We start from the raw sequence: 12201 nt of genomic DNA on the forward strand, positions 1-12201 counted from the left end.
CTAGTCCCAGCATAATTCATATGGAGTCCATCCCTTTGGAACAGTTCTCTCCTTCCCAAGTATTAGCGCCAATGTCCCATGAAGCAGTTTCTCCTGCACCAATCTTTGAGTCATAGGTTTGCCTCTTTAATATTATTAACACTGGGCCAATTTGCTCATGTACCAGGCATTAACCCGGAGCTTGTCACCTTTTCGGTTCTGTTTTATAATTGAGCCCCTACCTGCTCATATCCTCTTAGCAGACCCCCTTTCTTCTTTCTACCTATATTGTTGGTATCTACTTGAAATAAGATACTCTCACTCCAAATTCCAATCTGATATACTGAATCTGGGCATCATGCAGGCAACTCTATCTTCAGGACTCTTCATCCTGGCCACAGAACACAGTGTTTAATCCCATAATTACACTATCCTATCTACAACTACACTTATCTTTTCTCCCCCTCTTGAATGGCTCCCTGTTCTACAGTGCTATAGTCAGTTTGCTCATCCTCCCTATAGTCCTCACTTCCCCTACACAGGAAGCAGGAATCTCAAACCTGTTACTCAAGTTCCTTTATCATTACTTCCTGGATCATTCTGCCTGCTTCACTCATCACCCCTTCTGTCCCTACCACTGACCGAATCTGAAGTAGTTAATGTAAAAGATATGACTACTTCCTCAAAATACAGCATCCAGGTAACTGAACAAGGGTCACTAGACCTGAAACATCAACTCTCCACAGATACAGCCAGACCTAATCCTTTCTAGAAATTTCTGCTTTTGATCCAAGTAAACTTACCCATTCTTTTTGAACAGGTCCCACCAACCCTGGATAAGATCCCAATGATTCAGATATCTGAAACTCTCCTACACTATCTCTTTAGCCACACATTCAGCTGTACTATCTTCCTTTATCTGCGTCACTAACACGAAATGGAATAATCCCTAGGAGGTCCTGCATTTCAACTTTGACCCAATTTCTTAAATCCCTGTTGCAGGACTTCATCATCCTTTGTGTCATTAGTTCCAAAATGGACTATAACCCCTGGCTGTTTACGCTCCCTATCAGAATGCCCTATGCCAGCTCAGATATCCTTGACCCTGGAGTTGAGGCAAATACCATCCTGGTGTCTCACTTGTGGCCAAAGAAATAGATCTGTGCCCCTAAGTATACAGTCCTTAACTAACACTGTTTGCCTGCACTTTGATGTTCCTTGCCTGAGCAACAGAGTAAGCCATGGTGCCACTTTTCATGCTACTGTTGCTGCCATTCCTTGATAGGTAATAACCCTACTCATGCCAACAATATCAAAATCGCATCCTTTTTGAATGGGGAAGGGCCACAGGGGTCGCCTGGATTGAATACTTGCCAGGAAGGCAGTCACCCATTTATCTGCCTCAACTTCGGCGTGATCGCATCCCTGAAACTCAGATATGACACTTTTCAACATCTGCATCAAACTGCCACTCCAATCGATAAATGGGTGTATCTACTTCTGAGCCAGAAAGTCTATTTGAGTCCCACTTGTCAGAGTGGTTTGAACATGTTGATTAAAAATAATATAATCCATATGCCCAATAAACCTGGAAAATATTTCAAATATTAAAAAACAAAATCAAGTGTACATATTTTCTTACCTTGCTGCTTTTGTCGTACCTCCCTACGTTCCTTTGCAAGTCTTTGCTTGTCATCAACACGAAGCACAGAAAAATCTGTAAACCAAGTAATATTTTTATTCCAGATGTAAATTTGAGTTCAGTGAAAATTAATTTTGTTTATTCAAAGTTTTTTTATAACAAATAAATAGCTGAAAATAAATAATGTCAGATTTTATATATTTTTTGAGAAGAATATGAGGACATGCAGGGAATCAAATCTGCGCTTGCTTTTAAATTCTATTCTCTGTTCACTTCCTATCATTTTCAATATTTCTCACCACAAGCAAACAAACAAGTCCTTTTAAAATAAATTTGCTTATTGTCAATGAATGCCAGATTCTAACCATCCTCTGCACAAAAATCTTCTTTTAAATTTTCTTTTTGTATAGTTTACTATATGTCACGCACTCCAGAGATTGCCCCAATATCAATCATTCCTTTTAACTGATTTTCATATCTCAGGACTTTGGATCAAGGATTTAAAAGGGACCCAAGAGGCATCTTTTTCATTCAGAGTGGTGCATGTATGGAATGAGTTGCCAAAGGAAGAGGCTGGTAAAATTGCAACATTTAAAAGGCATCTGGATGGGTATACGCTTTAGGAAGGGTTTGGAGGAATGTGGGCCAAGTGCTGGCAAATGGGACTAGATTAGGTTAGGATATTTGGTCGGTATAGATGAGTTGGAGTGAAGGATCTGTTTCCGTGCTGTACATCTCTATGACAATGTTACTGCTCCTTTTCCTGGCACCTGAGAGACAAGACACCATTCCTCACACCAGTGAGCTTTTCACGACTAATGCATTTATACAGCTAAAACTCAATTGGAGTGTACTGTTCAAAGGCTATATCTAAGTTAGATGGGGACACAGTGTAGATTTGAAAGTTTGGTTCATGTCAGAATTCAGTGCAGACTGGGAAGAGATCTTATATTTTTAAACCTTTATCATCTTTCTCCAGTAGATGAGTTTCCTCTTTCTGTTTTTAAGATTGTGAAGTACACATTTCTATTAACTTATTCATCTATTATCTTGAGGCTATTTTTGTTAAAGGTTCAGAGGTGACTTAATTGAGACATAAAAGATGATCAAAGTTAGATAGGGTGGACAGTGAGAGCCTTTTTTCTTGGATGGTGATGGCTAGCATGAGAGACCGCTTTAAATTGAGGGCTGACAGAGGACAAATGTCAGGGGTAGTTTCTTTACTCAGAGCAGTAGGGGCATGCAACACTGCCTGTAATAGTAGTAGACTCGCCAACATTAAGGGCATTTAAATGGGCATTGGATAACCATATGGATGAAAATGGAATAGTGTGGGTTAGATGGGCTTCAGATTGGTTTCACAGGTTGGCACAACATTAAGGGCTGAAGGGCCTGTTCTGCACTGTAATGTTCTACATTCTCTATCATGTAATGTACCAACAAATGTGCAAATCAAATAAGTAAATTCAGTAAGGTATATCAGTTCAAGTAAAGGGTTTTGGGAATTGGAAAGTTATTTTTAATGAACAGCAAGAGCAGGACTACTTTAACCTCAAGAATTATTATCCTATGCATTGTGAGAAATTCAGATGGTTACCATTTTGCTAGAGTCTTCAGTTAGAGCTGATTGAGCTCAGTTTCAGAGCTTGAACAGCAGCTGTCATCTCTGGTGCAACTGTGAAGCTGGGTGGTCAGCATGTTTGATCAATGTGGTTGCTTCACAGCTCAAGAGTATGCAGACAGAGATGGAATTGGTGATCAAGGTGTCAAAGAAACAGGTGGGCAGTTCAAAAGTTTAGAATGCATACTGATTTCCAACCAGTATTCAGTTCTAAGTATATGAGTGATGGTTCATCCAGGGTATGCAGCCAGAGGCTGATTCATCACATTTTAACTGGCTCGGCTAAATAAGGATGAACTGAGAAACCAGAATGAGAGGTAATTTGTTTCTGCACCCGCAATGATGATTCCAGGATTTGTGTTGCCTCCTTGCTGGTAGGGCACTAAGGTGTGACAGTATTTTCGGGGGAGTTTTGAACAGCCAGCAGCTATGGTTCTCATTGGATCCAATCAATAGGCAGAAAGCAGGATATAATCCTATAGTCAGGATTTAGGGAGCTAGATAGCAAACAAGGTTGTGCTTGCACTAGAGGGGTTGCAAAGGAGATTCACCAGGATTTTTGCCTGGGATAGAGAAGTTTAGCTATGAGAGAGGCTGGATAAACTCAGGTTGTTTCCTTTGGAGCAGAGATGGCCAAGAAGGTACCTAATTAAGGTGTATGAGAGGCTTGGATAGGATAGAAAGCAGCTTTTCTGTTTGGTTGAAAGGTCAATGACAATACTGTTGATTTTGATATAATGTTATAGTTCCATTCTTACGAGTTCTTGCATTGCAAGAAAATCATGTAATAGCTGCCCCATTTAAACTACATGGGGCCAGAATTGTGTTATAGCCAAAATAGGCAAGGAACATTAGTGTTCTACAAATAACAGTCTCAATCTATCAATTGCATTTAAGTCAATTTGCATTGTAGCAGAACCAACTGTAGTACATCATTTTAAGATGAAAGACAGGAGATTTAGAGGGGCTTTGAGGAAAAAAAATCATTCAGGTGGTGGTGGTGATTTGGAATGCCTGGTTTGGGACAGGAGGCAGGAAACCTCAACCTTTGAAAAGCACTTGGATGAGCACTTAAATTGCAAAGCATTCAAAGCTAAGGGTCAAGTGCTGGAAAGTGGGATAAGTGTAGACTTTTTTTTTCCTCCCTCATTACAGACTCAATGGACTTAGGGCCTCTTTTGTACTACATCTTTGTATGATAAAAACAGATGAATGTGTGGAAGGACAGCTGTTACAAGTGGGAAGGCTTTAGACTCTTGATGTTGGGACTGACCCTAGGATATACAGGAGCAGAACAGGCTGAACTTGATTAGAACCAAGACTGATTTTCTTGCAGGACATTTCAGTACTGCTGTTTTTGAGGTTAAAACTAATTTGGCAGGGAGTAGAAACAAAGGTAGATTCAGTTGGGAGAAATCAAATTAAAATGGCAGACAAAATTAACACAGGGGTTTTGAAAGCAAAGAAAACAAAGTTAGAAAGTGAAAATAAAATCTGGCAGTGTTCAAGGTTATCTGCTTTACTGCAATGAGAACTGCAAGTAAAGCAGACAAACTAAGGGCATGGAGAAATAAGACTAGATGAGATCATAGCCATTACAGAAGTGTGACCCGAGGGGACAAGGATGGCAGGGTTATGACATCATTGCTGGTTGCAGGGCTTTCAGACAGGATAGAAAAGGAGTTAGAGGGGGGAATTGGGAATGGGGTGATAATGCTTAAGGTTTGTTCCAATTTTTTGGGGGCCCACATGTAGCAAGCCCAACAGGAAAGATCAGAATTCTGGATTTAATTTTAGAAGATTAGGCTGGGCATGTGGAAGGAATAGCAGTGGGAAAGTATTTTGGTGGTAGTGGTGATCAAGGATAACAACACAATAGAGTCAGAGTTCCCAACTGAGTTAAGGCCAATTTTATTAAACTAAGCAGCAAAAGTGAACTGGAAATAAGTACTTGAAGGCAAACCAGTATCAGAGCAATGGGGGGCATTCAAAGACATAATTGAAGGAATTCGAAGCAAACATGTTCTCAACACTGACCAAAGGTGCAATGGCCAAATCTAAATGATTAAGTTTGCAGACAATTAAGAAATTGGTCACACAGTTGACAGGGAGAAAAAAAGTGGTGGACATCAGGAAAATATTAATGGTCAGGTGGGGGACAAAGAAAAGTGGCAAATGGAATTTAACTCCTTGAAGTTCAACTAAAGCAAAAGGAATAACCGCATCCTGGGAATGCATCATCTTGGAATGCAAATCCACATATCCCTGAAGGTAGGAGACAGACTAAAAATGGTAGTTAAGACAGCATATGATATCCTCTCTAACTTTAGAGAAGTCATAGAATGCAAGAGGGACATGATATTGAACTGTATACGTCATGAGTTGAGACACACTTAAGTACCATGGATAGCTTTGGTCACATCATTGCAGGTATATTATTGCACTACAGAGGGTACAAACAGATTTATGAAGATGCAGCCAGAACTGGGAAAAGTGCAGATCTGAGGAATGGTTAGACAAACTTAAGTTTTTTTTCAATAAAGCAAAAAAGGCCCAAGGAAATTTGATTGAGATAGACTAGATTGAGGTTCCTGAATAGAGTGGATGGTACAGCTATTTATCTCAGTAGAAAAGTCAGGGTCCGGGGACGTAGATTTAAAGTGGTTGATAGGAAGACTAGATGGGAGATAAAGCAAGACTGAAAACATGAACACATTTAACAGGTTTCTGGAAATGCACCTGAGCACTACAGTCCAAAATACTGGCAAGTGGAATTAGGCTGGGCGGCTTGTTTATGGCTGCGATGGATACAATGGACCAAATGGTCTCTTTGTGCCATAACCTAATGATTTTTGAAGTACACTTTTTGATTTCAATTCCTAACACTTGTACTCAACTTATGGTCATTTAGCATATCAGACAGTATGAGGTCTCAATGAGATTCTTCTGGTATGTTTAACAAGTCGTCTTGTTTAAATATCCATCAGTATACCCATTTTTCTTTTTTGCATAATCTCTTTCAAAATGTAGCCTCTAAATCCAACCTTCTCCCACTTGCCACAAAATGTTTCTCACTTACTATTTTGGTAACTTCAACACTAATTCATCAAGGTACACTTATGGCTATCCCCACTTCCAAAAACTGCCACAATATGCAAGTACTGGACAACACAGGTTTAAATCTTCCTTCTACGACAAGGAATGATCTCAATACACGGAAACACAGATAATTTCAGGTCAACTACACTTGGGTGCTGAATTCCACTTGTTAAAGATAGTTTAGTCTCAAGTCCTATTAGAAAACTGATGCAAAATATGGTGGTCAGTAGAGATTGACTGAATTACATTTATTGAAGTAAAGACAATAATCAAATTATAAGTTTCAGAGGTAGAACAGTGTGAATGCAAGATTAGAAGGAAAACTCAGCCATAGGAAGGCATCCAGGGTTATATGTACATGTAAATGATGGATGGAAAATATACAGAATTTCCATAAGACAGAAAGATGGTGAAGAAGCTTGCTCTTGACAATTGGTAATTGGACATGGAAGAAAGTTCACCAAGACAACAAAAGGATTTAAGTGAACGGTCAACATCGCGGAAATACACTTCCATAAGTGACATTTTACCATCAGAAAAAAAAACTTTATCTAAACCATACAGGAACCAGGCAAATCTCAAGCAGCACTGAAAAGGCAGTAATCAAAATTCGTGCAAATTAGTTATTTGTTGCATGAATTGCAAAACAAGGGTAACCAAAATAAAGAAACATGGCATTCACAATGGGTCCAAATTAATGGTGGAACTGAAAGTTTTCATCCTGATAAAGAACAGGTGTAACCAATGCAGAGTGCAAAATCAACAGGTAAAACCAAGTGGTAATCTTAGATGTACTGGCAAAATGTCTGGAAAAAAGTAAATATGGACAATGGTACCTTAATGACATGAACAGGGCAAGATGACACAGGATTCAGATTAGTACAGGCAGATTTTTGAAGAATCATCTTTATACTTTACAAGCGTTGGCGATTATATTGAGACTTGAAATTATTTAAAAAGGGAGCCAAAATAATTTTTTAATACACACATGTAAATGTCACTTTTGAAGTCTTGCTTTGGACATCTGAAATCTCACATACTGAAAAAAAAAGCACAAACTGTACATAATTTAAAACTACACACCTTGTTTGGTTCCAGAGTTCACACTTTGCCCAGTAGTCGAAATAGAGTGATTACTTAATTGGCCTTTTTGGTCCTCCACTTTCACATGTGCATCAGCAGCTGGTGGAGTGAAACAATATATATATAAAAAAAATCAATGCTGATGTGCAAAATTTTGGAATAAAAAAGAAACGTGGTCCCTTAATTTACTGTATTAATTGGGGAAGCAAAGCAGTATAAATATAGATCTAAAATGAAAGAATGGAAGGCTCATATAAAAGTCAGTAGCCTACATTTAGCATCACAGTGAGGCAAACTGGAAAGAGTCAGTCATTCTACATAAAATAAGTGATACCACAAAGTCTATAATTTCATCAGCTTGCATTGAAAAGAGGATTAGAACGCAGGAAGCTCAAACTAAACATCAGATCTGACAGATGTCAGTTTATCAGGAATGAGCATTTGTTAAGTTTCTCAAGTTATAATACAGTTTATGTATTTGCTGACAAAGTACCTGTCATTCATAAAAATACAAGTGAAGAATAAATAAATTAAAATCTTATTAAGAATTTTGTACAGATGGTAAGCCAAAGCAATAGCATATGGGAGCTCAAGGGTACCACTGATGCAGAGCAAACATATCAGCAATAAGTGTTTGAAATTTGAATAGCTATGGCCCACAATTTGAACTACAAACTGAACTACAGACACTGCAACTTATCAGGGAGGAGGAGAAGGAGGATTTTTTGGTACCAGGTGGCAATTAGTGGTCAAGGACAAGATCTATTTACAGTAAACAAGCGAGGCAGGTAAAGAGATTCAGAACACCAGTGCAAGAGTGTCAGATGTGCAACTGTCCAACAGGCTTGAGGTTCTTTCAGCTTGTTTTAATAGCCGGGGGCTGTAGAAATGATAAATTATTTTTTGGTTGGGGGCGCACCCTGGGCAGTTAAATGAGACGACTGAGTAAAGAGCGCAAATCCGGACAGCTGTTTGTTCACTTCCAGAGTTATGGATATCTCCTCTGGACAGGAGGACAACTTACAGTGGGAGAGGGAGGATCCAGCTGTTGAGGTCCATGGCAGCACCTTTGGCAGAGGTAGAACTAGGAAAAAAGATGAGGGGGTTTAGGCACGAAAAGCAGCAGAAATTAAATCTTTGGAATATTACCATTTATTTGCACTGAGTCATATACAAATTGGCATAGGGTAAACAAAGTTAGAGAAATGAATGTGTAGCTGAAAGATTGGTGTGGAAGAAGTGGGTTCCAGTTTGTAGGTACCGGCACCAATACTGGTGAAAATGGGATGGTCTACTCCTGAATTGTACTGGGACTAGTATTCTTGCAATCCACATAACTAGGGAAGTGTGGGTTTTAAAAGAAATAGTGGGAACAAGGGCCACAATTGGGAGGTTGTGGTGAATCAAAGAGTGCAGAAAATGAAAGAGAAAGAATTAATGTGGAAAATAATAAACCTGTTGACATGCAGAGAGAATAGAGCTAAGAACAAACCAGCAGATATAGAACATAGAACATAGAAAGATACAGCGCAGTACAGGCCCTTCGGCCCTCGATGTTGCGCCGACCGAATCCTACCTAACCTACACTATCCCAATAACTTCCAAATGCCTATCCAATGCCCGCTTAAATGACCATAAAGAAGGAGAGTTCACCACTGCTACTGGCAGGGCATTCCATGAACTCACAACCCACTGTGTAAAGAATCTACCCCTAACATCTGTCCTATACCTACCACCCCTTAATTTAAAGCTGTGTCCCCTAGTAACACCTGACTCCATTAGCGGTAAAAGGTTCTCAGTGTCGACCCTATCTAAACCCCTAATCATCTTATACACCTCTATCAAATCTCCCCTAAACCTTCTCTTCTCCAATGAGAACAGCCCCAAGTGCCTCAGCCTTTCCTCATACGATCTTCCTACCATGCCAGGCAACATCCTGGTAAACCTCCTCTGCACTCGTTCCAATGCCTCCACATCCTTCCTATAGTATGGCGACCAAAACTGCACACAATACTCCAGATGAGGCCGCACCAGAGTCTTATACAGTTGCAACATGACCTCAGGATTCCGGAACTCAATTCCTCTACCAATAAAGCCCAGTACACCATATGCCTTCCTCACAGCACTATTTACCTGGGTGGCAACTTTCAGAGATCTGTGTACATGGACACCAAGATCCCTCTGCTCATCCACACTACCAAGTAGCCTACCATTAGCCCAGTAATCCACCTTCTTGTTACTCCTACCAAAGTGAATGACTTCACACTTAGCTACATTGAATTCCATTTGCCACCTTTCTGCCCAGCTCTGCAACTTATCTATATCCCGCTGTAACCTACCACTTCCTTCCTCACTATCCACAACTCCACCGACTTTTGTGTCATCCGCAAACTTGCTTACCCAGCTTTCAAGCCCTTCCTCTAAATCATTTATAAAGATAACAAAAAGCAATGGTCCCAAAACAGATCCTTGTGGTACACTGCTAGTAACTGCACTCCAAGATGAACCTAGTCCATCAATTACTACCCTCTGTCTCCTTCCAGCCAGCCAATTCCTAATCCAAACCTCTAATGTATCCTCAATGCCATACCTCCGTAGTTTTAGCATTAGCCTACCATGGGGAACCTTATCGAACGCCTTACTAAAATCCACATACACAACATCTACTGCTTTACCCTCGTCCACTTCCTTAGTCACCTTCTCAAAGAACTCAATAAGGTTTGTGAGGCACGACCTGCTCTTCACAAAACCATGCTGGCTATCCTTGATCACGTTATTCCTATCCAGATGTTCATAAATCTTATCCCTTACCATTCTCTCTAAGACTCTGCCCACCACTGAAGTCAGACTCACTGGCCTATAGTTACTAGGGCTATCCCTACTCCCTTTCTTGAACAAGGGTACCACATTCGCTATCCTCCAGTCCTCTGGTACTATTCCCGTTGACAATGACGACATAAAAATCCAGGCCAATGGCTCTGCTATCTCCTCCCTAGCTTCCCATATGTTGAGAGATAATCAAAAGAAAAAACTTAGGGTGCTGGATTTGAAAATAGGTGAACTAGTAGCACAAACAGCAATAAGTACAATCTATTGGCCACTGCTGAGACGTGGCTGCAAGGTGACCTAAAGGTATGTGATATTTAGAAGGATAGAGCAGCTAGGAAAGGGTTGGGGAGTGGCTCGGTTAATTAATAGTGACATTAGCACAATAGAGTGGCGGGATAACCTAAATTCAGGAAAACCAGAACACAGTACTATTCTTGGTAGCAATGAAGAATAATACAAGGCAAGAGCTCTTTTGTGAGAGCCGTACACAAGCGCTCCTAACAGTAACCACACAACAGGACAGGGTATCAAGAAAGAAATAATGGGAGTTTGTCAGAAGAGTACAGCTATTATCATGGTGGATTTTAACCTACATGTACAGTAGAAAAAAAAATCAGGTGAGGAAAAGGTAGTCTAGATGTGGAGTACATTGAATGTTTATGGGACAGCTTCTTAGACCAGCACGTTATGGCATTAAATGGCAGCGAACCGTACTAGACTTGGCTTTGAACAATGAGATAGAATTAAGTATTGACTTCAGAATGAAAGCTCCCCTGGATGGTAGCAATCATATGACTGACATTTACATACAGTTTATAATAGGGAAGTGTGGGTACAATTTTGAAATGTAAACAAGGGCAATTGTGAGGACATGAAAACAGAGCTAGCAAAACTGAATTTAGGTTAAAGGATAGATGGGTCAATACAGCAAACACTTAAGAGGGACATTCCAGAACACACACAATAGATATATTCTAATAAATAAGAAAATTCTAAAGGTACACCATCTGTGGTTAACTTTAAAAAAGGCGATCATATTAAATCTAAAGAAAACACAACTTTGCACAGATAATTGGCAGATCAGAAGAATGGAAGAAATGACACAAAAATTAATAAAAGATTCAGGAAAATAAGTTATCCTATCTTTTTATATCTTTGGCAAAGTTGCTTCAAGTATTTTTAAACAGTTAACAAAGTGTTGATCCAACAGAAAAGGAGTCTGGGAATTATTAATAGAAGACAGCAGAAAAATTGAACAGAAATTTTGTTGCAATCTTCTCTAGAGAGGACATACAAGTAGCATCCTGGAAATATAAATCAGGGATAGGTAGGGAGGAAGTCAAGACAACAATTACTAGGGAAAAAGGAAGTAATTTATTGGAATTGAAAGTTGACAAATGTCCAAATCATAAGATTTCATTGTAGGATCTCTGAAGTAGTAATCAGTGAGAGAGTGTTGTGTGTTGGTTTTAATTTTTCAAAACTTCTGATTCACGGATGGTTCCTTTAGACCGGAAAAATAAAAATGTTACTCCTTTATTCAAAAAGGGTGACAGAAAGCAGTAAACTACAGGCTAGTTAGTTTAATATCTGTCATAGGAAAAATGTGAGAAGCCATTAAATACATTACAATGGCTCACTTGGATACGTTGAAGGTAAATGCGGCAGAGTCAACATGCTTTTGTCAATGGAAAGCCATATTAAACTAATTGTTGGGGGAAATTTGAGTTGACATGAGTAAACCGATAAGTCCACATAAATTTCGATCTGGGATTAGAATGAAATTAAATTTTCTTTTTTAAACCTGACGACTGCTTTGTTAAATATTAAATGATTTATATTAGCTTATTAAGCTAACTATAACATTCTATTTCATTCTAATCCCAGATTGAAATTAATCCCAGATTGAAACTGCATAAACATGTTCTGATGCTGATGCAGGCAACTT

At 39.4% G+C, this 12201-nt stretch overlaps 1 protein-coding gene across 5 annotated transcripts in view; it reads right to left on the reverse strand.

The window, feature by feature from the left end:
- map7b (microtubule-associated protein 7b) overlaps positions 1–12201 on the reverse strand; it is a 142308-nt gene that overhangs the window by 65839 nt on the left and 64268 nt on the right. For 2 of the 5 annotated variants that reach the window (XM_060849888.1, XM_060849896.1), the window contains exons 2-4: positions 8449–8508; positions 7425–7523; positions 1622–1696 (exon numbers count right to left, since the gene is read on the reverse strand). In XM_060849888.1, the coding sequence (XP_060705871.1) occupies positions 1622–1696; positions 7425–7523; positions 8449–8508 (234 nt within the window). The remainder of the gene's footprint in view (positions 1–1621; positions 1697–7424; positions 7524–8448; positions 8509–12201) is intronic. The other 3 variants (XM_060849904.1, XM_060849909.1, XM_060849918.1) reach the window with 2 other exon arrangements.

This window comes from Hemiscyllium ocellatum, chromosome 3 (assembly GCF_020745735.1).
Source record: "Hemiscyllium ocellatum isolate sHemOce1 chromosome 3, sHemOce1.pat.X.cur, whole genome shotgun sequence".
NCBI lineage: Eukaryota > Metazoa > Chordata > Chondrichthyes > Orectolobiformes > Hemiscylliidae > Hemiscyllium > Hemiscyllium ocellatum.